This window comes from Danio rerio, chromosome 1 (assembly GCF_052040795.2).
Source record: "Danio rerio strain M-AB ecotype USA chromosome 1, GRCz13ab, whole genome shotgun sequence".
Classification (NCBI taxonomy): domain Eukaryota; kingdom Metazoa; phylum Chordata; class Actinopteri; order Cypriniformes; family Danionidae; genus Danio; species Danio rerio.
Window position 1 is genome coordinate 29,882,033 of NC_141021.1, and position 27,968 is coordinate 29,910,000.

General features: G+C 37.4%; 1 protein-coding gene across 2 annotated transcripts in view; it reads right to left on the reverse strand.

Moving 5' to 3' along the window:
- Positions 1-27,968, reverse strand: part of lonrf2 (LON peptidase N-terminal domain and ring finger 2) — a 97,083-nt gene that overhangs the window by 56,077 nt on the left and 13,038 nt on the right. For both annotated transcript variants that reach the window (XM_087237258.1, XM_087237257.1), the window contains exon 2: positions 27,235-27,353. In XM_087237258.1, coding sequence (XP_087093384.1) covers positions 27,235-27,353 — 119 coding nt within the window. The remainder of the gene's footprint in view (positions 1-27,234; positions 27,354-27,968) is intronic.

Consider the following 27,968-nt stretch of genomic DNA (forward strand, 5'->3'; position numbering starts at 1 on the left):
CAGTCTTGCTGACCAGCAGCCGAGCTCAGGTTAGAAGCCTTCAGTGAGGTCATTGCTTTGGCGACATTGCTCTCTTTTCACAGTGACATTTCTCAAATTAATAAACAGAACGTCCTGGTTGCGTTCATAACCCATGTTCCCCGAATAGGGAATGGAGACATGTGTCTGTTTATAAACTTTTGGGAGTGTGAAAGATGACCAATCACTTCTGAAAACCGGCCAATGAAATGCCAATTGAAGCTCCACAGCTGAAACTGATGAGCTCATCAACGCTGTATCAGTCGGCTGTTGGAGTCAGCTCCTCAGAATTTGCCTGCTAAAGAGCCGATAACTCAGCTCCCAGTTGGAGACTCAGGTGCTGTGGCAGTGGAGACACACGTCTCTGTTCTCTATTCGGGAAATGTGGGTTACGAACGTAACCAGAACGTTCCCCTTCAAAAGGGAACTCCTGTATGGAAAACGCCACAGCAGCCAAGCCCGTCACGCTCCTGATGTGCAGTTCCAAAAGCGCAACCTTCCAACGTCCCCAAGGCCCAAAATATTACCATTCCATGGTAATAATAAGAATTTAGATTGGGGGTCGTAAATGTGCTTTTACCTAGCTAATATATAGACTAGGGATTTTAGAAATACGACAATACGGTGGGAAAGCATGCCAGTCCACGAAGGGGGAGGATGCTGCAGAGACCACCTGCTACCCAGAGGGGGAGACTTGATGGTGATAAAGCATATGGACTAGCCCTAATGAGGGGGAGTGCTACATATGATAAGCTGGTTAGCGGTTAGGGAAGAAATGGGTCTGCCTGATAAGGGGGAACACACCATGGCGCATAGCTGGCATGATCCTCAGTATGCGGGTAGACCAGACAACACACTGAGCCATGTACTCGACTCCTCCACTGAGTCAGGTAGTGGGGGCCTCGGAGGAATTCTCTAGGGTTCACCTAATAAGGGAAACTTACTAGTAAAATAGAAAATGCGCATGCATCTCTAAGTTAGAGCCTGGCGTAGCAAGCGTTTATTGACACCGAGCTTAATTTCCTCCCGATTGACTAGGGAAACCACTAATAGGGAGGAAACTTACTCCACTCAAGGATGTAATCTCAAGAATGTGTTAGATGTCGCCCAGCCTGCAGCTCTACATGATCTGTTTAAGAGGCGCTGAGAGATCTGGCATGTCCGGAGGTTTTCTCAGAGAAAATTTCCTCACAACAAATAGACTCCAGGCCACTGCAAAACATAGGTATGCCTAATAGAGAGCTCTAGCCTGAGTGACGTTGTTAACTATCACACTGATAGGTCACCTCTCTGTCTAGAAACAATCCAAGGAGGTTCCAGAGCCCTGCATGGGTGCCCATCCCAGAAAAATTGAAGTATTTTACCAGAGAATTTATCAGGAAGGGCCATGATGAGGAGTGTGAGTCCGGAAACTTTGGTCTAGTTGGCCCAGAGAGGCGCAAAGAGCAAGACCCGCTCCTTGCACATTGTCTGTGCGAGCAGGCTCACTAGGGAAAAAAAGCACATTGCGTAAACCGGGGCCAGCTGAGAGCCATCGGCATTACGAACCTGCTTAATATAAACAGCCCGTCAGCCCATACTGGAAGCATCTGTCAAAATGAAAGCATAACTGGACACTTTTTCTTAGGGCACTTAGGCCTGTAAAAGGCAAGATCCAACCAGGGGCTGAAGGTGCAGGGAAACAACGTGGTGATGTACAAACGATGAGTCTCCGCGCACCATGCCCATCTGGGGACCTGATCGCGACGCCATCGATGAATTGGTCTCATACGTATGAACAATTGAGCGGCGTGATAGCGGCTACAAATTCATTTGCCCCAGGAGCCTCTGAATAATTTCAGTGAGACCACTATAACAGCCAAATTAATTGGACAGAGCAGCGCCAGCCCAGTGCGCTAAAAGCACACCGTGATGCAGACAGAGTCCAGCTCCAACCCAAGATGACCCAAAACCCGAACAGGTCGAGGTCCCTGTGCATAATCGCTTGGTTCAGAGACCTAAAAATAATAACAGTCAATGAATAATCAAAAATGCAGATGTGTATGCGGCAAAGAGGCACAGGTTATTCTCCACGCATGGAAACAGGGAGAGCCCGAACAGCTCCCCCCCCCCCCCCCCCCCGTTGCACACTTTGTATATGAATGAATCAGCCTTTTGAACTAGTTGTTTGAATAAATGTCTAAAGGCTTATTCAGCAAGTCAGTTACTTTTTACCGGAGTCACTGTGAAAAGGGCAGATAAAAACGTCTTCTATGCCAGTGTACTTGCTGTGCATCCTGGGAAAAAGGGGACAGGGGCTGGAAGATTCATCTTACATAAGCCTGCACATCACACCCTCTGGTCGGTCCGGCGGTAATACTGTGGGACAAGCCATCTCCAGCCGCACTGCCAAAAACAGCCCAGGAACCACAGCCATTATGTCTGATTCGAGAATCGTAACCGCACATTGCACCCCGTAGGATGGAAGAGAGCCCGATCTGTCATCTGAGCATAACAGCTCACCCTCCGATATCGCGATGGACCTCCGGTGTTATTAAGCGGAGGCACGGGCATCCTGGGGGAACCGCACAACCACCCGAAGCTTGGATGGGGGGTGCTGTGGAGGAGTGGGGAGTCCGCGGTCCCAGAGGCGATGGATAAACTCCCACTGTGATCCTCAGATCTGCCCCTGTGCTAACCGCTTTCACGGGGAGCAACGGGAGCGGCTAAAGCCACAATCCAGGCTGTGCAACAGCCACAACCTTACAGTAAAAAGCATGAGCTGTCCACGGGCACTGCATCGTCAAACTGGACCCCCAGACATGTCATGCGGTACCTGTGCACATCATCCAGAGGTAGAAAACACTGCATCCAGAAATGCACAGTCAGACCAGTGTCTTGAAAAAGACGTGTTGATTGACTGGTCGCTTTCTTAAGAAATCTGCCTCTTTAAATGGAAACTGATAGCTTATTTATTAATACATATCAATCAATATGTTAAGTCCAAAAACACACATTTCTAGTCTCTGCTTTATGAGGCCCTCACGTATGGATCTCACTCATGTTTTATCCTTAAAAAACACCTGTCATTAGTTAAACTGTGGGTATTACAGATTTGACTCAACAGTTGCTGCTTGTTCAGAATGTTTTTTTTTTTTTTTTTGGTTGTAACCCATTACGTCATCTTAAACACTACTGTGACACTGGCTGTAGAGTACACTCATGTTCTGAATGAACAATGTTCTGAAAACTGCTCCATTTACAAAAAAAAAAAAAAAAAAAAAAAAACATTGTTGGCCTGACCGAGACACCAACTACAGCTGCTATGTCATAATCACGCCTTTAATAGAGCTAGCTCCTGATTTGATAAAGGTGCAGTAGGTGCTTGTCATTAGAATTTTTTTTTTTTTTTGTGCTGGTTAAAAGTCTCTTCACTTTCCAATAGTAATATTTAAAGTAATTAATCTTAATTTATATACTCTGGGTAAGGCATAAGACTAAACTAAGTTTGTCCAATGAAAAATGTGGCTGTCAGTTGTGCTTGCATGTCATAAGCTGTGTGGTCACGTGAATGGTTCTCACCGGCATTTGCCGTTCCTTAGCATCGCTCAGCTGTTAATCGGTGTACCACAGATGCAGCGCATTACTGTACTTTTATCAGTACAGCGTTTCTATTTCACTGTCAGTTCAATGTTGTTCATTTTTGTGTCTGTGCCCTGTCTGGCTCTCGTCCTTGAGGTTGCTGGTAGTGAGTTGCTGTTTGGGCTTTGTGCCTTTGGACTTTGTCTTCACTTCTGATGACAGCTTCATGAACTTTTCCCCACTGTTGATAACGTCTTTATTCTTGCTACACTCGCCTGCTATCACTAGCGGACATCATACCTGCTGTTGAGCTGTGTTTGATTCCAATAAATCATCTTGTTAATACTTACAAGAGTTCCTTTGATTTCATGACAGAAAGAACTGACCATTAAGGACCCAGCAACTGTTTCAGAAATACAAGTCTTCCTCTTACACAGGTTCTGCTCGTCAAGACTAATGGGACAAATAGATGATGGTCAACAGTCAGGCCATTTAGGCCCTGGTCACGGATGTATCGGAGCTCACGACTCAGGTTCAGAGACTGGGTTCTGGACTAAGTATCGATGCCGTCCTGCAAGCTCTGTCCACCATTCCACCCTTAAGTCTTGATGAGACCATCGTCATTAGTTTGCTATCTGGAATAGCGGCACTATGGGGTACCACTGTCTGGGAGTAAAAACTCCCCTTGTGTGGTTCAATTAAAGCCTTTTCTGATGAACTAAAGACAGTTTTTGATTGAGCGGCTTCAACTCAGGCAAAACATTTTGATTGTTGCAGAATTCTCTATTGACTTACGTACACTGGCAGCTGAATGTAAGTGGAATGTTAAGGCTTAGTGGGATGTTTTTCTATGGACTACCGGATTACATAAAGCAGGGGTCTCAAACTCAATTCCTGGAGGGCCGAAGCCCTGCACAGTTTAGTTCCAACCCTGCTCCAACACACTTACCTGTAGGTTTCAAACAAGCCTGAAGGACTTAATTAGTTTGATCAGGTGTGTTTAATTAGAGTTGGAACTAAACTGTGCAGAGCTGCGGCCCTTTTGGAACCAAGTTTGACACCTGTGACTTAAAGGGTGAAATTTATGCGATGGACCTGCCAAAGACGTTAGATGGCCTCATCGATTTAGCCATGAGAGTGGATACCCAGCTGCAATAGAGAGGATCTCACAGGCATGGGCGTAAATCTGATTTAACAGTAGGGGGGGACAATAAATATCAAATTTCTTTCTAGCATTTTTTGAAGGGGACACAAATAATACAGCCGAATTGTACTAATAAAGTTATGTCCCCGCAGTTAAAAATGGTTTCATCATTATTATTATAGCATGGAGACTACGTCATTATGATTTTTTAAAAGTTTTTCTCAGGTTCAACGACAAAGCAAATTTTTCTTCAAACTATTTATTGCATTGTTTGTGTTGTTTACAATCAGCAGACTGACTCCTGAAGCAGAAAAAATGCAGGAAAAGACATTTTCCATACTCTTTATAACTAACTTGTTTACATTACACTTGTTAAAATGACAGATCATATTGTAAATCAGTGAGCCTGCGAGGTTCATCTGCTAAACAGCCACAACTCTAAAAACATTAAAAAAAATGTTCATCCCAAAAAACTTATCATTATCCCTTCAATAAAGCACAACACCCTTACCTGACACTGTACATCTGACTGACCCTGCTCTGCCTGTTCCTCAAACATTTTTTTCTCCTTTGCCTGTGATTAATATTGTGACATTAGCATTTTCATAAGCACTCATTCTTAAAGCCAAATTTCCTTAATATGTGAACTTTTTGTACTTGGCGTTTAGCTGCACTGAAAAGTTATCTTATGTCCATTTTCTCTGTCATTTTTTTGTATTTGTCAATACATGACACTGCAATGCAAGTTTATTTATACTGTAGCACATTTCATACACAATGGTTATTCAAAGTGCTTTACATAAAGAATGCAAAACTATCATAAAACTAATCACAACAATAAAAACAAAGAATTAAAAATGTTACATTTTAATTTCAAATTAATTGAGTCACTTAAAACAGAATAGAAACTGATTATACAAAAATACAGTGGGGTTAGTGTGCACAGTGCTCATTTAGCAAATACAAAACTAAACAATATGCTAAATGTGGTTGTTAATGTTAAGTTAACATTATGCCAAGTCGTCACAAATAAACAGTGCAAGGGAAACGGCTTTAGCGTTAGCAACAAGCTAACGTTAACTAGATAAGTTATTTTAATCGCTAATACAGCAGACTCATGGACAATTGCATCTGTAATCAGCATTTTTGCCACGACTAATTTATGAACGAGTCTGTATTAACCACATTGAAGAGAATCGCTTTATTTAAGGTGGATAAAACCCCCTACTTACACAGCCGCAGCCGCACACCTGACGTGTGCGTGTGTGTGAACGGGTGAGATGAGAAAAAGCACACAGTGGACCGAACAACTTTGAGGAAGGGGAGGGGGCACTCAACTGTTTCTAAATGCATTTAAATAATAAATGCTGTTTTCTTTCTACTTAGACAATTATTTTAGGTATATATTAGGCTTGGGCGGTTTTACGGTATTATGGTATACCGCGGGATCTAAAAATAGCAACGGTGTCAGTTTCAATACCGTTATACCGTCATAAAATATTAAATATCTTTTATTTAATGCCTACAAAAAGGTATGTGTGGTTGTCATCACGGGACAGTGTGGAGGAGAGAGGGAGAGGAAGAGGGAGAGGAAGAGGGAGAGGGAGGGAGAGAGGGGGAGAGGGAGGGGGAGAGGTGACGTGAAGAGTCACGCTTCAAAGAGTCCTGCAGTTTGGGAGTTTCGACTGAACAGAAGGGAGACGTGGTTAATATGAACGAGAGGTCTGCATTAGAGCTAAAGATCTTTGTCCGAACCCGGCGAGACCCGAAAAAATCAAAATCTCTGCATTAAAATCCATCCCTGCAAAGGTGAAACAAATGATGATGAAGTAGTAAAAAAGCAAATTTTGACGGCGGTCAAGCCAGTCACTAGCTCATAAGGAGCGGTTATTCCAGCCGCAGGTATTTCGCGGTCGCTCATACACTGCGTATTACGGTAGAGCCCTAAACCGCAAGCTGACAGGTAAAAAGAAGAGGCCATTCGCTACAGTGAACTGCTGTCATGGAAAATTAAATGCATGTTCCTGACTGGTAGAAGATGAAAAAACAATCCTACCCAAAACTTCAGCCGGATCAGAACTCTGCATCTCGACCTGTAGCCGCAGGAAAGGGTGTTCAGCTGCTGGACGCACCATGAGTGAGAGACTGCGCTAAAGCCAGTGGATTTAATAATGTTCCTCCACAAACACACGTAGCCTAATCTTGGTGCGTAAAGGGTTTTTAAATTATAAATAAATATTAATTAAACCATATAATCATAATGTAGACAGAGTATACAGGCTAATGGTGGCATTATTCTTTTATTATTCAGCTTCACCGCCGCCTTAATGCCAGATTGTGAAGAGAAGTGGAGAAACACATCTTGCACAGCCTTTATCTTAATTTCGTTATTGCCAAAATACCCGTCACCATTTAGAGTTTATTTTAATTTGATTTGTTAAGAAAGATTTCTTTTCATTGGTGTGTAGGCTAATTTAAAGGCTAAGTGTATGTACCCAGACCTATAGAGTGCTGAGATGTTACGATGTTACAGAGGACTTATTTTATCTCTTTGTTCCAACTTTCAAGTGGCCTATAGTCTACGCTTGTTACGAATAAATGATGTTAAAACATATAAATGACTCATTCTTGAAAAAAATGCATTAGAGCTGTGTGCATGAGCACATTTTAATGTCGGGCTGTGAACGGGTTCGCGCTGTATAAAGCTGTCAATCAAAATGTACCTGTCGGACTCGGAACCTATCGGGTATAATTTTTATGGCCCGATTACAGCTCTGCATTCCCGCTGCTGTTCCGCGGGAGCCGGCCAGATTTCTTATGGTGTGGGAGTACATTTCTGAATAAATCGCGGGAGAGATGTGTGTGTGTGTGTGCATGTGTAAAAGAGAGAGAGAGAGAGAGGTGCTGTGCGTCGCTTTGCTCTCTCTCTCTCTCTCTCTCAAATTCAAATTCAAAGAGCTTTATTGGCATGACTGTAAAACAAATCACAATGTTGCCAAAGCAATAACAAAATACAGAACATTCATATAGATAAAAGAAATATAAGTAATAATAAACAAACACATATACATATCGTTATATTATACATATATGTTGTCACAATATACAAGTTAATAAAAAAAAAGATTAACAAAAGTATATAATAATAAATGGTAAGGACAGAGAGCTTTAATAAGGGATGAGGGGGTTCAGCCTTTTTCTTTCATATGGTGGCATGAGGACACGTACTGTGCTGCTAGGTGGAGACACTTTTCATTTTCTCCCAAAATATAATGGAGTTTCTCCGTATTTGTGGCTTGCTGGAATTGTGGTAGAATCAGAGACATTTGTGTGAAGTAAGTTTCTCTGATGCTCTGATATTTGCTGCATTGAGTGAGGAAATGCAGCTCATCCTCCACAACTCCAGCAGAGCAGTGTGGACACAGTCTGAGCTCTGGGCTCCTCCAGCTGCGCTTGTGTCGGCCCGTCTCCACACTCAGACTGTGTCCACTCAGACGGTACCGGCTCATCAGCTTTCTCTGACCGGGGTTCTTAATGTTGGTCAGATACGGGGCCAGTTCATAACCAGGTTTAATCTGGTTGAAGCACGCTAACTTTTTTATTTGTTGTACTTTATTTTGCCAATTGAGTTTATAATCCTCCTGGGTAATCTTTTCTATTTCTTTAGTCTTTATATGTTGGGACAGGGTTTGTGAATTTAGTTGGTGTTTTTCCACCAGATAGTGCATGGGGTCGCTGGCCGGATGTGCATTTCTATATATGAGGGCTTGCTGATGGTAGCTCTCTGGGCTGGAGTCTGACAGATGGAGCCAGAACTTCCCTGCTCTCTTCTGGATTTCTGAGAGCAGAGGGAACCTGCCTAGTTCTGCTCTGCAACCAAGGCTGGGTGTGATTCTGTGAACTCTGAGGATGTTTTTGCAAAACTCCAGATGAAAGATTTCAACTGGAGTTTTTTCCCAAGATTCATAGTTTAATTTAAATGTGGGTCCCCAGAGTTCACAGCCATACAGCAGGACTGGCTTTACAATGGTGTCAAATATTTTCAGCCACAGTTTAATGGGTGGGTTAAACTTAAAAAGGTTTTTTTTAATACAATAAAAAGCCCTGCGTGCCTTAGCGGTCAAGTCTTTTAGAGCTTGACTGAAGTGTCCAGAGGCTGTGATTGTCAGACCCAAATAACTATAAGAGGTGACGTGGTGTCTCGGTCTCTCTCTCGGTCTCTCTCTCTCTCTCTCTCTCTCTCTCTCTCTCGTGCGCATGTGTGTGCGTCTGTGGAGCGGGTGAAGCGTGACTGTGAGAGCGACTGTGTTTTTCCCAACTTTCACGGTTAGTTTATTGCTTAATTTACTTTGGAATATTGTGTTGAGTTTTTTTAGCTTCTTTTTGGCCATTATGGCCGCGGTAAAGGAAAGTGGAGGGTTAGAGCAACTAACTAGACGGCATGGAATCAAAGTGCCGGTCGGAGTTGATTGTTCTGTGGAAGAATGTAGCCTTGCGGTCGGACAAATAGTTGGATGTGAAAGCATAAGATCTGCTTCTAGAATGAATCATGCGATGGTTCTTTTTTTGGATTCAATAGATAAGGTGAACAAGGTTGTAGAACAAGGCATTGTAGTGAAAGACGCACATACAATGGTTTTTCCTCTGATAAATCCGGCGAGGAAAGTTATGTTGTCAAATGTTCCGCCTTTCATAAAAGACGACGTTATAGAACGAGAATTGTTGCGATATGGACAAATTGTTTCAGCAATTAAAAAGATCCCGGTAGGATGCAAATCACCACTGTTGAAACACGTTGTTTCGTTTAAACGACAGGTGTTTATGGTGTTGAAGCAAGGACACGAAGAGCTGAATCTCTCATTCAAATTTACGATCGATGGGTTTGATTATGTAATCTTCGTTACAACTGAAACAATGAAGTGCTTCAACTGCAACAAAGAAGGGCATTTATACAGATTTTGCCCAGAGAAAGAAAAAGAAAAAGAGACAAATACAATTCAGACTCAAAATAACAATGCTTCGGTAGCAGAAATCAATGTAAATGAGAACGAACAAGATGAAAGTGAAGTAGCGATAAATGCTGCACAACCCAATGCAACAGAGACGAAAAATGACATTAGGGAAACAACAGTAGGCACAAAAGACGCTGATGTTGTTCTAGAACAAGAATTAATGGAAATTACAGAACCTAATCTTGAATTGCTAAACACTAAGCGTAAGGCAATAAAAAGTGCACATAATGAAAAAAATCCAAAAAAGAGTCACATCAAAGAACAAATAGAAATCAAAGATATGACTAATGCAGGTGCTTGCAGTGAGATGGAATATTCATCGGAATCTGATAGTGAAAAAGAAATCTCTACACAAACAATGTTGAAATTAAGAGAGGAAGAGAAGTATGATTTGGACAAATTTCGTAGGTTTCTACAAGTAACAAAAGGAAAAAGAAATGTGGTAGTAGAAGATTTCTTTCCAAACCTAGCAAATTTTATTGAATCTGCAAGAGACGTGATGAAAATTGTGGGTGGAGATGGACTTGTTGAGACTGAAATATATCGTCTCAGGAAATTAGTTCAAAAGACAAAAGCACAAATGAAAAAAGATGATTTGGAAGGATCACAATAATAAGCAAAATTATGTAGTGAGTTTTATCTTAATAGCCATTTCTCTCTTGATTATGGCTGAGTTTAAGATTTCCTCACTAAATTTAAATGGAGCACGAGATATAAAAAAGAGAGCTTCTTTTTTTGAACTAATTAAATTAAAAAATATTGACATTTCATTTGTCCAGGAAACTCATTCATGTATTAATAATGAGGTTGATTGGCATAAAGAATGGGATGGCACTATTATAATGAGTCATAAAAGCTCTACCAGTGCTGGCGTGGCCATTCTTTTTTCAAGATCATTTTCACCTTTGTCTTATGAAGTGGAGGAAATTATAGTTGGTAGGTTAATTAAAGTTACTGCAAGATATGAAGGAAAAAAAATTATCTTCATAAATGTATACGCTCCTGTTATTGCAAGAGAAAGAATGATTTTTTTAGAAAAATTAATTGATACTTTAGAAGGATGTAACTCTGAAGAATTTCTTTTTTTAGCTGGAGATTTTAATTGCACAACAAATAATTTAGACCGAAATCACGTTGAACCACATATGGCTTCAAGAAATAAGTTAATAAGTATTGTTGAAGCCTTTGATTTAGCAGATGTGTGGCGTGAGAAACATAGAGATTTTAGACAATATTCTTGGACCCATTACAGAGAAAATTATATCTCTATGGCTAGAATTGATAGAATTTACTGTTATAAACATCATTTACAGATTTTTAAATCATGTGCTATCTCTCCAGTTAGTTTCTCAGATCATGGTTTAGTATGTGGAGTGGTTTTTATAAATTCAATTAAAATAAAAAGTGCATACTGGCATTTAAATGTTTCCTTACTAAATGATAATTTTTTAAAGAAAAGTTTTATGCATTTTTGGAATAACTGGAAAATTAATATAAAGAATTTTGAATCAATTCAGCAATGGTGGGATGTGGGGAAAATTAATATTCAACAATTTTGTAAGCAATATACTCTTAATACTTCCAGAAATACTGCTAAATTAATAGAAGAAGTCGAATATGATATAATAAAACTTCAAGTGTTAAGTGATTCAACTCGAGATCAAACCCTTTTACAATCTATCAAAAAGAAAAAAGATTTTTTAGGAGAACTTCTTGGAATTAAAGGACAAGGATCACTTATAAGGTCACGGTTTCAAAATTTTAATGAGATGGACACATCAACCAGGTTTTTTTTTAGTCTTGAAAAAAAAAAAACGGACAAAGTAGAATAATTCATTCATTGTTAGATAATAATGGAAAGGTTTTGATAGAGCCTGCTGAAATACGGAAGAGAGCGATTGATTTTTATTCAGATTTATATGCTTCTGAGTATCAAGAAAATCTAAATATTACACACAAGTTTTTTGAAGGTCTTTCAGAAGTACCAGCTGAAATAAATGCTGCACTTGAACAACCATTGAACTTATTTGAACTACATTCAGCCGTGATGAGTATGGCCAGTGGTAAGGCTCCAGGAATTGACGGAATCCCTATAGAATTTTATAAAACCTTTTGGAGTATTATAGGTTCAGATATGTTGGCAGTTTTTAATGAAAGTTTTATTAAAGAGCAACTCCCTTTGAGCTGCAGAAGAGCAGTGTTGACTTTGTTACCAAAAAAAGGGGATTTGAGAGATATTGCAAATTGGAGACCTGTTGCTTTGTTATGCGCTGACTATTGACCTTATTCTCCGCAGATGAGTGGGCGCTGCCATTTGAATCTTTTTGGCACGAGACTTCCGGTCTCATTCACTTCCATTCATTTTTAGACATTAAAAACTGCTCGTTTCGCTGTTTGATGTTGTAAACTGATATTTCCTTGTTATATTATTCTACTTGGTCTGTATAGTCATGCAAACATTTGTTTGTAGAGCAAGTAGTTTGACCGTTTTTTGCCGTTTATTATTCCTTGTCATTTCTCCCATAGGCGACTGAAACGGAAGTTCTAAGACAATCGCGAAAACAGGCGCACTTCCGCATTTTAGAATAAGGTCAATAAAGCTCTGTCTAAAACCTTAGCAAATAGATTAAAGAATGCAATGAATTATATAATATATAGTGATCAGTCCTATTGTGTTCCGGGTAGGTCGATTTTTGATAACATACATTTTATAAGAGATTTAATTCATACGTCTAAACTATTTGGTTTTAATTTTGGCCTTTTTTCAATGGATCAAGAGAAGGCTTTTGATCGAGTTGAACACGAATATTTATGGAGAACAATGGAAGCTTTTAATTTTTCTTCTGTTTTTTTAAATAGGATTAAAGTTCTTTATGGAGGTATTCAGAGTATGTTGAAGGTCAATGGTGGCTTAAGTGCACCGTTTAATGTAAATAGGGGAATAAGACAAGGGTGCTCCTTATCAGGAATGTTATATACTTTAGCCATTGAGCCTTTATTGAATAGATTACGTAGTGAATTGATAGGGTTAAATATTGATGATAATTTTAAACCTGTGTGTACTTCTGCTTATGCAGATGATGTCCTTGTTATCATTAAAAGTCAAAACGATGTTGAGAAAACAACCTTAATAGTAAATGAATTTGGTAAAATTTCATCTGCCAAAGTTAATTGGAAAAAGAGTTCAGGTCTGATAGTAGGAGATTGGAGAGATGAAAAACCTATGTTACCAGGTGGTCTAAACTGGGTTAGTGAAGGGTTTAAATATTTGGGTGTTTTTTTAGGGAATGATTCTATAGAGGAAAAAAATTGGAATGGGATTGAAGAAATGGTTGATGGAAAATTGAAAAAATGGAAATGGCTTCACTCATGTCTATCATATAGAGGTAGAGCTTTGATTATTAATAATTTGGTAGCCTCTATATTGTGGCATAAATTAGCAGTTTTAGAACTTCCAGCTGATTTATTAATAAAAATTCAGAGAAAGCTTGTTAATTTCTTTTGGAATAAATTGCATTGGATACCACAGAATGTTTTATATTTATCAAAAGAATTAGGAGGTCAAGGTTTGGTTCACTTGACAAGCAGAAAAGCTGCTTTTAGGATACAATTTGTGCAAAAGTTTTTATATGGAAAATTGGAAGTTCCATGGCGAGTGTTAACTGAAAATATCTTAAAGCAGTTTGGAAATTTGGGATTAAAACAAACAATTTTTCTTTTGGATACTAATGTTTTAAATGTGAGAGGTTTTTTTCCCTTTTATTGCAGTGTTTTCAAAGCTTGGGGTGTTGTAGAAAGAAAAAAAATGTGTACAAAAAATTCCTCCTTGTTCTGGTTATTAGAAGAACCAATTGTGCATGGATCACGAATTGTTTTAAAAAAAGATGATTTTGTTGGACTAAACGATATCTTCATCAAAACTGGAGTTTTAAAAGTGAAGGATTTGTCAATGTTAGCAGGTCCAAATCTAAATAATGTGAAAACAGTGGCACAAAGACTTGACATTCATTCTCTAAGGAAAGTTGGACAAATTCTAACAGTTTTTCGGGACTCTTTATCAGAAGAAGAAAAGTTAAAACTTAAAAACTGGATGAATGGAAGCGAATTGCCTGAATGCACTGACTTTTTTCCCGACATATGCGTAAGACCAAAAATGGAAGAAGAGGACTTTGAACTTTTATACTGGATTTTTAAAAATGATGTTCGTTTCACTGTTTTTAATTCTGTTGGTGGAAAATGTATTTATTCATTCTGTGTTAAAGTGTTAAACAAAGGAAAACTAAAAAATAAGATTGACACACCCTGGAGAAAATTTTTGAAAGTTAAAGATGAAATAATGCCAGTATGGGAAGCAATTTATAAGCCACCATTGACAAAACGGGTTGGAGATATTCAATGGAGAATACTCCATGGTATTATTCCTGTAAATGCTTTTGTGTCTATTTTAAACTCTGATGTTACAGATTTATGTCCTTTTTGTAATTGTAGAGAGACAATTTTTCATTGTTTTCTTAAATGTGAACGATTATTTTTATTATTTGAGTTTTTAAAGGAATTGTTTGAATTGTATGGAGAAATTTTCTCTGATGTTTGTTTCATTTTTGGAGTGAAAATTGGGAAAAAAAAGAAGAATGTTTGTAAAATGTTAAATTATTTGGTAGGACAAGCGAAAATAGCAATTTACATAACAAGAAAGAAAAAAATAGAACAAAGCACTGATTTAGATGTTTTGTTGTTTTTTAAATGTATAATAAGGGCTAGAATACAGCTAGAATTTAATTATTATAGATTGATGGACAATATTGTAGGTTTTAAAGATATTTGGGATTCAGATGGACAGATATGTACTGTTATAGGAGAGAACTTATCTTTTTCTGAATTATTTTAAAAGAAAAAAAAATGTGCTAATGTATTTTTTTTAATGATCTTATACTGATTGTGTATTGATTCGTTTTTTAAAAAGGCAAAATAAAGTTTGTTAAAATCTCAAAATCTCTCTCTCTCTCTCGGTCTCTCTCTCTCTCTCTCGGTCTCTCTCTCTCTCTCTCTCTCGGTCTCTCTCTCCCTCTCTCTCTCTCTCTCTCTCTCTCTCTCTGCGAGCCTAAGGTCGCATAGAATGTATTCAGTTTCTGAATGGTTTAGGCTTAAGCCAACAGTTTGGTGATGCTGTCTGAGCCTTACGTCATAATTATTATTATTATTTTTTTGTTATTTTTTTTTAATTACGCCGGTAATACCGGATACCGGGGTAAAATATGAGGCGGTTTGACGGTATCACGTATATACACGTATATTTTTCACAATTCAGAGTTTTTTTTTTATAATTGAAAAAAGCCTAGGATGGGAGGGGACATGTCACCCCCATCCCCCCCGGGATTTACGCCCATGCTCGCAGGGTACTTCACACTCAACACCTGACCACACAGATGTTTCTCTTTGCTTCTTCTGAGACTGCTTCACCCGACCTCTAGTCCGAACCCATGCAGATGGGCAGATTTCGCCTATCTGTGGAGGAAAGGCGTCGATGCTGTTCAGAGGGGCTTTATATTTACTGTGGAGTCGCTGGACATTTGTGGCCACATGTCTAGCCAAGAGCAAGAATCAATTTATGGGTAAGAGCTTACTGGATTTTGAATGAATATTCTTTTAACACAACTATGTTGGCAGTTAAGCTGTGTTTTAACTCTTAACATACACGATTGTCATGCGCTCATTGACTGCAGAGGAAATAGAAATTTTATCGATTCGAAACTTGCTTACAGTTTTAAAACTGTTTTTCCTTTTTCCCTAACTATTGCTGTATACGCCCCTAGCGGTCTTTCTCTTCCTACCGTCACACACTCCACTGGTCCCATAAAACTCAATACCTCTAGTAACCATTCTGAATTTATTACATTTTTTTTTTTACAGAGACTATCGCCACCCCTGTGATCCCATGACATCCCTGGCCTAACATTAATTGGGTACATAATGCAGTGTTTTCTTTGAGCGAGAGCTGTAATAAGTCCTGTTTATTGTCTGCTTGTTCTGCTGTGTCTCGTTCGGTGTTTCAGCAGGAACATATGGATCTATCAAATGTGCCTCATTGGTACCATGACCTGAAGAGAGTGTTCAGTAAGTCCCGGGCTGCTTCTCTGCCTCCTCATCGTCCCCAAGACTGTGCAATAGATTTATTACCAGGTACGTCTCCGCCTAAAGGCAAATTATAATCACTGTGTGTTCCAGAGAGGGAGGTCATGGATAAATATATTTCTTATTCTCTAGCAGGCAAGATCATCTGTTCCCTTTTCTTCACTTCTTCCTCCGCCGCGTCTCATAGATGGGGAGTAGGGATGAAACGATTAACCGGTTTCACTATTTACCGCATTTTGATTCGTTACGGTAAATTAATCGTAAAGGCTTTTCAACACCATGTTTCTGCACGGAACAAAACTGTTGCAACTAAACTGCGCGCTAGTTTGACTAATAACCACGCACACTAGAATAATTATGACTGAGGCTATTAACTAAGGCCAGCTCATGCATTATTTTTACTGGAGGGACGCGCACATGACGCAGTGCGGTCACGCTTTTCAGGCACACCTCATTGATGACAGGGGGCATTTGTGGCTAAAGTCTGAGGAGGAAGCAGTACATGAGAAGTACACAGGTTAGCAAACCCAGTCAGAGTTATTATTAATGGCGCCGATAAGAGCGATCATGTAGTGCAGGGGTCTCCAATCCTGATCCTGGAGGGCAAGTGACCCTGGAGTGTTTAGCTCCAACTTGCCTCAATATACCTGCCTGGGTGTTTCAAGTATACCTAGTAACACCTCTATTAGCTAGTTCAGATGTGTTTGATTAGGGTTGGAGCTAAAATCTGCAGGACACTGGCAATCCAGGAACAAGTTTGAGGACCCCTGATGTAGTGAATGTTAATCCACCAGCCAAGATCAACCAAGTGATTTTGGAGAGAAGGCTGAAAGAATCCTGCTCTGCCCCGCTTATATGGGCCGGCTGACTTGCCGGCTTTTTTTAACAAACACAGCACAGGTGCAGCGCATTACTGCGCCTTTATTAGTCCAGCGTTTCTGTTTCACTTTGTCAGTTCGTTGTTGTTCATGTTTGTGTCTGTGTCCTGTCAGGCCCTCAACTAAACTTTTTTCTTTATTAACTTTTGCCATCACATTTTTAGTAGTCAGGATACCAGAGTAAACAACTAAAATTCAATAAATACCTCCAATATAGACCAGTAAGAAAAAACAATTCTCTTGAGTGAAGCCATTTGAAGTAAGCAAACTAAAAATAAATAAATAACTGCAGTGTTTTCTAGTGAAAGATAAACAGGCTTTTCCTCTCTAAGGACATGTGGAATATTCAATTAAGTTTTAAGTTATTTATCAAAAACAGCATAATGTCCACCATTCTCAGATGAGAGGCTTGATCTCTGTGCAGACACAGACATAGTGATGCTTATTTTTGATTATCTAAGTTCTGATTTAGATAGGTAGGTTTCCGTTTAAATTAATGAACAAAAAAACATTTAATGTTTTTATTAAATTAATGTTTTTTTTACATGACATATTCACCATTAAAATTGCAATTTTGTCAGGAACCAGTTACAGTTGTAGACATATAGGTTGTATTTTTGCCTCCCGTTCTCTCTCTCGCTTTTTCCATGCCTGTCATTTCTGTAGCTCTGCCTTCACAACAGCTGATTGGTCAGGAGACCGATCTATCATCATTGGGATCGACGTGACCCAGGGATATAGAGGATGTCAGAAAAAGAGGAGGAGAGTGCTTTTTCCTTTGATCTCGTTTTCGTGTATTTTGCTGACATGATTATGATTTTCGTTATTTTTGCTTAACTTTCATTTGAGCAAAATTATAATTTTTTCTTTTGCCCACTTTGAGAAACTGTGATCGTGTGTGTGCGTGTGTGTGTGTGTGTTTGATTTTGTGTGTTTTTGGCTCAGCTCTTTCCTGTCATATTCAGCTATACCTCATGTTCACTCTTTTCTCAGAGTAAGGTGGATAGCGAAGATGTCGTATGACTTCCATTTTGCAAACACATAGAAGATGTATTGTTAAAGACATCAGGTCAAAGGTGAACGTCATCTTTGTATCTATTTTATTCTACAATCCAGTATAGGGAAGAATACGGCGCACATCGCTGAGGACCTTTTCATCAGTTTATAGCGAGGTAGGGGGTTATTCATGAGTTAGAATTGTTTCGTTATATTTCTTTCTTTTGTTTGGCTTCACTATCAACCCCTTACTCTTGAGTTTAACTAATTTTTGTTTCATACCTTGTTTGAATTTGCTACTTTATTATATTCTCTTTATTGTTGTGAATATTTTTCTTTTGTGTATATATTTGGGCATTATTCTTGTTTCACTTTGTACACTTTTGCTGGCAGTTCTGTTGTCAGTGTTTTTTGCTTACACCATCACATTGTGAAATTACCACAATTTCTAAATGTTATTCCTTATAAGTAAGTTTCGTGAAACGGTTCCGACAGATAGTGTGCACTTTGTCTTTGACACAAATTCCATTCCTGTACTCCACTGGAAAACCAAAATATTACCAAACAGGCAACTGAAATGTGTCTGGGGGATCTGCAATCTCAATATATGCGAATAAGCCATCCTGTGTATACATTTGTAACCGAATGTGATCGCTTATTCAAGTCAAATGACATGACATGCACATGGAAAATACTTACTTTAGAATATAAAATTTAGAACAAAAGCTCATCAAAATATAAAACAATTTAATCAAATGTGATAAAATAAAGATGTGTTTTAAATTGGTTCGTGATGCATATCGTGGTTGATGTATCGCAATATTCAGTTTGTAATATCGTTACACATTGTTATATATAAGTGCTGTCAAAATTAGTGCGTTAACGTATGCGATTTAATTTTTTTAAATATTTAAAAAAAATAAATAAAATAAAGCAGTTTTTTTTTTTTTTAGTTTGATGTGTTTCCTCCTTAAACTCAATGAAAGCGTAATGGATGCTCTAGCCACCGGGGATCCCCCTGAGCAGTGCCCTGGTTTGTGTGTGTGTGTGTGTGTGTGTGTGTGTGTGTGTGTGTGTGTGTGTGTGTGTGTGTGTGTGTGTGTGTGTGTGTGTGTGTGTTTGTGTGTGCGTTTCTAAGCAACAAGCCTGCCTAAACTTCGTTGTCTGTATCTACTAAATAAAAAAGTTACGAATTGCTGTGAGATTGTGTTGCATTCTCAGCTCACATTATTCAAAAGAAAACACATTATTCCCCGATAATGTCAACAGACTGGACTGTCTTAGCAACTGGATGAATGTAAAGGAGGACTAAGCAAAATTGTTTCTACTTTATAATTAATGCTGTCAAAAAAAAATATTAATATGTTAAAATTAATATCTTACATGACATGCATGGTTTCTAGAGTTAATGGTGTGTTGTAGCAGAACATACACAAGGATGTAAACAATGGAAAATGTTGTTTGCTTCACCAGTGCGGCCACTTTTCCTGCATTCTGAAATAATGAACTCGCATTTGCAAAAGATATGTGAACATTTCATATTACTTACAGATGCTTATAACCCAAATATGCATTCATCTATCTATCTATCCATCCATCCATCCATCCATCCATCCATCCATCTATCTATCTATCTATTAGGGTTGTGACGGTGAGGAAATTTCCCCACCGGTTAATCAACATGTGACAACACCGGTAATACCGGTATCACCGTGGGAGTGGGCGTTTCTTCATTGCCTCTTTTTTCTGCTTTTAAATAGCTTGTAAATGCGTGCGTATAATACTTTCACTTTCAGTTTTGCGGGAATTGCCAATTCGGCGTAAATTGTTTGAATGGACGAAAAGGAAACTACAAAAAAAATCCCTGTTATTAAGCAAAACATAACTTTTATTAACAACGAATAAAACACAACAATGCTACAGGCTGAAAAAACTGTGGAAGTTGGAACCATACAAATAACAACCATAAATGCCTGTATTATATATTAACAGCTTAGTCCTTATGAACAATCCATTTATAAAATATATTATTAACGAATCTATAGGCTATTGAAGAATAAACAGAATATAAAATATGATCCTTGCATAATTATCACAACTAAACAAGCGAGCACTCATTTTATATATAAACTATATAATAAAATGTTAAGAATTGGAACATTATGTAAAAAATCCAAAGACTACAGGCTAAATAAAAGCGCCTCGTCAGAGCTAAACATCACCGCACACCTGTCAGTTTACAGCTTCTGGAAAGATCAGACAACCTATACAGATCACACAATCTCATTAAACAACATGTAAATGTATAAATATTTCGATAAGTATTGTTATGGAATATTTATAACTATATGATCTTGCTTTTTGGTTATATCGATACAGCTTTGATCTCTCTTACAAGCGGCAGTTACAGCCGCAGCATAAGGGCGTCTCACACTGTCAGTGGCGGAACACACACAGCACTGGCAAGACGTTTTATTTTTATTTGTTGCAGATTTGTGCGTTGTTCCTTTTATTTTTTAAATCTCTCAAGTTAATGTTGTCTATCGAGTAACTATCGAGTCCCGTCAATTGGAGTTCAGTGCGCAGTAAGACTATTGACCAACTGCCCTGTAAGTTTAAACACTACAGGTCCACAGCTCTGGTGTGTTATGAATTACATGTTTTAAATGACAGCGAGACATGCTACGTTTAGTTTTTTATTGTAAAATATACATAATAACCCAGTACACAATAATGTGTTTTGATTGGCTTGTTTATTGAAGCGTATATAGCCATTAATTAAATAGACTGAGCATATTTTCACTAATATTAATACACATTAATAGCCAACAAATTAGCCACCCTTTGATTTTTTTTTGTTTACGTATATTTTTATCAAACGAAAAATGAAATGAATTGTTAAATTTAGTTTTCATTTTATTATAATTAATAGGCCTATAATTTATAGGCTACACAACTCATTTGGTTCCAATTGCGTTTTTATCCTACCAATAGACTTTTTTTTTTGGCTCAAAGACATTTATGCTTATTAATTTCAGTGGTGCATTTTGACAGATTTCGTAAAGGCTTCAGCTATTCTACTTGTCAGCTGCACCTGCCTAAGTTTTGCAACTTGACTTGTGTTGCGGCTCGATGTCTGAATGAGAGAGAGAGAGAGAGAGAGAGAGAGAGAGAGAGAGAGAGAGAGAGAGAGAGAGAGAGAGAGAGAGAGAGAGAGAGAGAGAGAGAGAGAGAGAGAGCGAAATCAGTCCTCAGATTCGATGTGTGGCCGCACGTCTCAGTTACTTTATTGCAATTTTTTAATATTGGCTCATCTAAATAAACTTTTCATATAGCCTATTAAAAGCCAGAATATTGCCAGACAGAAGAAGTAACTTTCGGTTTTTGAAGAGAGCGTCCTCAGTGATAAAAGATGCGCGCACACACAGGATGCGCTCTTGTCGGCCTATTCATTGTGGATTTTTTTGACATTAAACACATAATCAAGTGCAAAAAAGAACAGCTGAACTTCGGAAAACTACTCCCGTTGCCACGATGTTTCTCTGCAGTTGGATTGTCAATGGCACGGCATTGCTAAATCACTCGTTTTAATAAAAATATATATTTATTATTCAACATTGTGTGATGATGGTCACGTGATTTTTTTTTAATGAGAGTATGCGTTGTGTATTTATGGCCATTGAACTATCCGCGACCCACCCATAGTTAAACATGAAGGTGCGTGTATAAATTAGTTATGTTTCCAGATGCTGACACCTTTGTCAGGCAAAGTTTGCAGATTGCCTCATTAACGTCTTCAGGTTCTCTTATGCATTTGGGTTGAACCCAAAATATTGCCAAACAGGCGCTTTTGCATTGCGTTTTGACAATAAATCGTCCGCCATCCTCTTTCTGTAAAATCGACTCCTTGTTTCACCTCACGTGGTAAATGAAATATGACGCACTATAGCTATGTTTAGATTTTAATTATAGAGCATGCTCTTGTTTTAAGTCAATTATTTATAATTATATTTTCTATTTATTTCAAATAAATGTTTAATAAAAAAAAATAAAATAAAAAACGAATATAACGAATATAACTTTACAATGAGTACAATTATTTGTATTCAATTCTTTATTGCTTTTATAATTTTCCCTTTTCCATATTTGCAATGCCTGTATTTTGGCTTTTTATTTTGTAGTTCACTTAGAATCCAACTTGGATTTTTTTTTTCTTTATTGGTATTGACTGTTTTAAAATTCAAATGGCAAAACATGCCTGTGTTTTTATTTCTGTAATAAATATGGGTGTCAAGCCAGGATCTTGATGGTTTATTGTGGGTATGTTGTTTACATGAAGAAATCTGTGTTACAAGTTAAACAAAAAGTCTAATAAACAATTAAATTTTGAATTTAAATAGTTTTTGTCTTGCGTTTACATTAATTTCCTATTTGAATAGGCAAATTTACAAGTTTCAGTATTTTAAATGTGATTAATCGCGATTAATTAGTTAATTTTTTTAATCGATTGACAGCACCAATATATACAATCTCATTAAACTTCACAGCCACAAATATAAAAAACAACTTTTAATAAAAATGGGCGAGGATAAGATACTAAGAATCGGATACTTGTTAAATCATTTAAATTTTGATTCCTCTTGTCCAATTTCTGCATGCATATTTTTTTTAATAATAATTTTAACATTTGTTTGGAGATAAACCACAAAATGTGTTCAAACAAGTGGCTAAATGTGGTAAAGAACGCTGGTAACGCTAAGTGTAATTATTGCAATAAACTAATAGGTTATAAAGCAGGGTGTTGCGACTAGGGTTGTAACGGTATGAATTTTTTACGGTATGATAATCGTCTAAAACAATACCACGGTTTGACGGTTTCGCGGTATACGGTATTAAATAGTAATTCTCATAGCAAAGACCCTGAAAAGAATAAGAACACGTTTTCTGACTGAACAAAGGTTTTATTTCAACAAACTTTTGAAAGAACCATTTTAATAGAACTATAGAAGTCTTTTATAAAAATAAACTGAAAAATCTCCCATTTTAATAAATTAAATTAGAAGGAATAAACAAGCAGGGTCTTTTAAGATTAGACAAAAATAAACTTAAACTGTCCTTCCTTATAAGCAGGATAAATGGGAGACCAAAAGTGCAATACCAAGTTTATGGCTGTAAACATGTATTTAAAGCGTTGTTTTTTTCAGTCTAGGTTGTGATGAAGAAATGCAAGCATGTTGAGATTTTCAGGACTTAATCTTGACCGCTGAGGTGAGAGAATGTGTCCACTTGTACAATGAACAAATAAAAAAATAAAAAATAATGTGTCAAAGTCCAAATAAACATGGTGCAAATCCTCAGTAAAAAAATAGATATAAATATTTACTATACTATAAATAGTTACATAACGAAACTAGATTCAATATGGAACATCCTTAGGTTTTATGTGCCAGCATGGATATGGTTGTCTGTGGATATGGATTTGGATGTGGTTGTATGCAATGCAGACAAACAGCTGCACCTTCATTTGTGTCTTTTGAAAACAGCAAGAGCAGCAGTTCGTCTTTGCTGTGTCACTGTTTTGTCATGTTTCTGTGCTGCTGTGCATGCAAAAGTACTTAGTATGAGAATTATTTCATGCAAAACTTTTTTTTTTTTGCGTTTTATTTAGCCGCTCAGAAATGTATGCCTATCTCTCATTCCGTGTTGTTCAAAAAGCTCAGTGTTGGTCCACAAACAAAAGTGAAACCTATGCTTATTGGTTGTGATATAGCGAGTTTGAACCAATCTGGCCATGGAGGAGGGACAATGCATCAATGTATCATGTCTGGTTTGTCCGGAGACACAGTGACGAGCGTTTCTTTGTCAAATCAGCGTAGTCAAATTTTGATGACGTAACCGCACTGATTCCGGAGCCTCTGAAAGTCCGCAAATGTTATGTGATACAGCACTGGAAAGCTGAGATTCTCTTCTTTATGCCAATCTTTGAATTGTATGAATCGGATCAGCGGATCAAAAGTTATTAAACATTTAAGAGCAATACTTATTTTTAGCCGCAGGCGGCTGTCTCGGTCTTTAAGGGTTAAAACCGTTGATATGCAATTGTTCATGGTATGATAATCGTGCAGGTTCAAATCGTGGTAAACCGTCATACCGGTATATTGTTACAACCCTAGTTGCGACCAAAATGACAAAGCATCTGCGGTTGGTTCACATATTTCACAAATATCAAATTAATAGAATGGCACTAGGTTCATTGTACATCCTGCAGGTACAACCAACAAGAGTTGAGCAGTTCAGTTTCTATTTAAATACCTTGAGATGAAACTAAACAGTGCATTCTCTCCTCCTTCTCATTCACAAACAGCAGGATGCGCTGCTGAAGCACACAGGAGAGACGACTTTACTATCCGTCATTCATAATCTTAGCTGTTGTATTGGAGTTAAAAGAATATATTCAAGTAGAATGTTATTTTAACAGCTCCGATATACGTTTAATCTTTTTCTTTTGCAAAATTTCTGTCATTTCTCTTCTGCAAATTAATAATTTTTTTATCTGCTTGATTCTTTTAAAACCAAAAGCAGTGCCCATCAATTGGTGCTTTTCCTTAAGATACACCTTTGTAAATGTTTTATTTTTTTTATGAGTATAGTCTTCAATGTGTTTTTAGTCATTTCATTCTATTCAAAGCAGCACTTAGATGCGAATTTATCCATGAAAACGTGACATGAGAGCGATGCATGTGTTTGGATTGTTTTTTTTTTTTACATGCGCGATCAATTCCTGATCCTTTGCACTGAGTTTTAATCAAAAGGCAGTAATTTAATTACTTTCAATGAGCTAAAATATTTGTTAAACGAATGTTATTTAAAAAATATATACATATTGAAACTGTAAAACAAAATGTGCAGTCTAATCCGCAATAAAGTAAACTAGTTATCTATTTCATTATTTAATGCATAAAATTATTTATAATGTTTTAATTAAGTTTAATTAATCTGAAACTTTTAATTACATTTTTTTTTTCCTGTAAATAATAAAAGTTGCATTAGATTGACGACAACGAACCTCAATACCTGGGTGAACAGGGCCACAATGGCTTTTTTTTCTTATTAAAACAATATGATGCAGTGTCCTCTGTCTACATGACTGGCAAAGACGTCAGAAAAAAAAACTGCTGAATCTCCACGAATATTTAGTTTCCTAAAACAACAGTTTAGTGATGTTAGTAATGCATAAAATTCTCCTGAACTCACTGATGACAGTCACTTTGTGGTAGCTTTTAAGGTGGTTCATAAGGGTCTTTATGTTACCTTGGGAAGTTTGGACTGAACAGGAGCAAAGGCTATCAGATCAACATTGCACTTCTCGAAAAAACACTTGCAATCTATACACAGTTACCCTTATGCTTGTGGTGCGGTAAAATCCGTAAACTCTGCCCATTAAAATACCGGCTTGGTCATTATACTGTATAAACACGTCTAATCTATTGAATACTATTTAATAATTGATATTTAATTATTGATTGTGGGCCACAAATATCGTTATCTTGATAATAATATGATTATTCGTGCAGCCCTTTATAGAGGTGTTTTTCAAAATGTCAGCTGAAATATTTAATACCTTCAAGTTTATGCGGTATCTTTTACAGCATCGATAATATTGTCAGTTATGTAACAATTGTGGCTGATCAGACCCATGATTATTTTACTTTATTCAACAAATAATACATCATTAACCTCTTACCCAGGAAAAGACTGGATAGTCAGTGTGTAATATGATTCCAAGGTATTTAGGACATGAAAGGAGTGTGCTCAGAAATGGAAACAAAAAGATTTGGTCAAACTTCTGTACACTCCTTGCTTAAGACTGATACTTTTAATGTAAACTTTTAATCTCTCTCAGGTGTTTGGCAACAAAGTCTCTTGCTCATGTACTAATATTATGGTATTAATCTGCAATCAATGTTAAACCCTATCACAGCTAAACACGATCATAAATGGTTCGGTTCATGTTTGATGTCCCTGCAAAGCTATTTTGGTGTACTGAACAATTGTTTACATTTTATGTCAATACGTGTGCAACATATTAACATTTTAAGAAACTTAAACATTTCTACATTGTCTAACACTCAGTATGCCTATGAAAATCACCATGCTTTGGAGCCAAGACTATAAAACATGCCTTGGGGAGTTAACTTCTCATTGGTCAACTCGGCTCAGGAGGGTAGGTACAAAACCATTCCTATAAAAGCTTGTGACCTAAGGCCACCACTCAGACCAGAGTCAACCCAGAATAGAATCCAGGAGAACCCCCAGAAACTCAAGGGAGCAGGCGTGGACCCTGACAAAATGGGTTAACTGCACAGCTCAGATAGTCCAATATCTTATAACTTTCATTCTTTTCTTTCCATTGAGAGTCTGTTCAAGTTTAGTGTGCCGTGAAACCAAAAGTCAAAACGACTACAGTTTTTGCAGCCTCAACTGAAAATCCAGACTCCACCCAACTCTAAACCTCATGAGGTCAAAGAACTGACTGAATTCCTCACATCAAAAAAGGTACACAAGTAACACCTCCAGATTACCACTGAACTTGTGTAAATTAAATGTAACCCTAAAGAAACCATAGAAGGGTTCTATAAATTATTTTTTATTATTTGCTTGGTTTGGTCTTACAATATCCAAAGTTTTTCCATCATTAGACTCTTAAACTCTTATTTTGTTCCCTTTCTCTTCTCTACAACTGTAAAAATGTGTTTATGCTTAGCTTCTGTTAGATTAGTCAATAAAGTTTCATTTACATAAAGAAAAGTTTCAGTACATGTTGATGAATCTAATGTTAAAAATTCGATCTTGTTACCCTGCTTGAACATAAATGGGTTTTTATTTTTGACGGCAATAGCCGTAATTGAAATCTCGTCTTAGCAGACCATTGAATTGATTTTTAGAAACGGAATTATACTTCTTAGAAAGAAGATTAATCATTCGCATGAATCATTTAAATCATTAGCATGTCAATTGCACAAAAACATTCAATTTGTGCCTCATTCCTGTAAATAATGCTGAAGGATGTCTAATTCCATCTTTGAATGAACTTTCATGTAAATCCCCTGCACTTGACACTTCATCAATGTCTGATGTAAACATACCATTAGGCATTTTTAAATCTATCTTTTTAAGGTCTTTATTGCGGAATTTGATATGTATATTTCTCTTGCCTGATCTCGACATGCTTTTTCCTTATAAAAGACACATTGTATCACGTGACCCAAGACAATAAGTATATTAAACTTTAATAAACTTATCTCAAACTATTTATTCCGCAGTATTAGTTAAATTCTTTGTATTTATGTCTACGAAGATTTACGTGTGCTAGTGTTAATGTGCGGCAATTATTTCTGCTGATTAATCTATGTGCAGATATATAAAAGATTCACAAAATGATCAGCTGATTGACATGGCTTTCCAATCTCTTTTGCACCTCACAGATACCTACCCTTGGCCACAGTGGACGGAGTTGGCACATGGTGTCCCCATCCTTGATTGCTTGACTGAAATTCTTCATTTCCATACACAACTCTGCCCGCTGAGCCAGGAGCCTACCTATAGAGGGCTCTGTGAAGAAATAAAGATGTGTTACTATCAGAAATCAAATGTAACAGAACTTTAAGTCATTTTAAGGTTTAAGCTAAAAAAATGTAGCTAAAATGTATTAACAAATGGTAATGGTCATCCTTTGACTAAATAAAAGCAACAAATTGTTGACAAAAATGTGAGTACAATTGGTAGCTACAGCACATATCAAGACACTCAAACACTTTAGGTCAAATATCCTAAATCAATTTTTATTTGTTACAGGCACTCAGGCAAATTTGCAACTGACAGACAACAAAAAAATACTATGTCCATGAATTTGGAATTTAGTTTAACCATGGTTAAACTAAAATGAGTGAAAGAACTCTTCAAATTTTGTCACAATATCTATTTTTATTCACATGAAATGCAATATAATTATATATACAATACTATTTAAACAATTGATTCTACCAGGGCTGGACTGGGACAAAAATTTTAAAAATTGCCCTGGCATTTTGGGACAGAGCGGCCCACTACATTCAATCAAAATGCTACCTATCTGTGCACGCCAATATGTTTACCAACTCCCATTCTATAAAAACACAAAAGCATATATGCATATGTAGGAAATAATGAGAGTTGACATTAAATTTT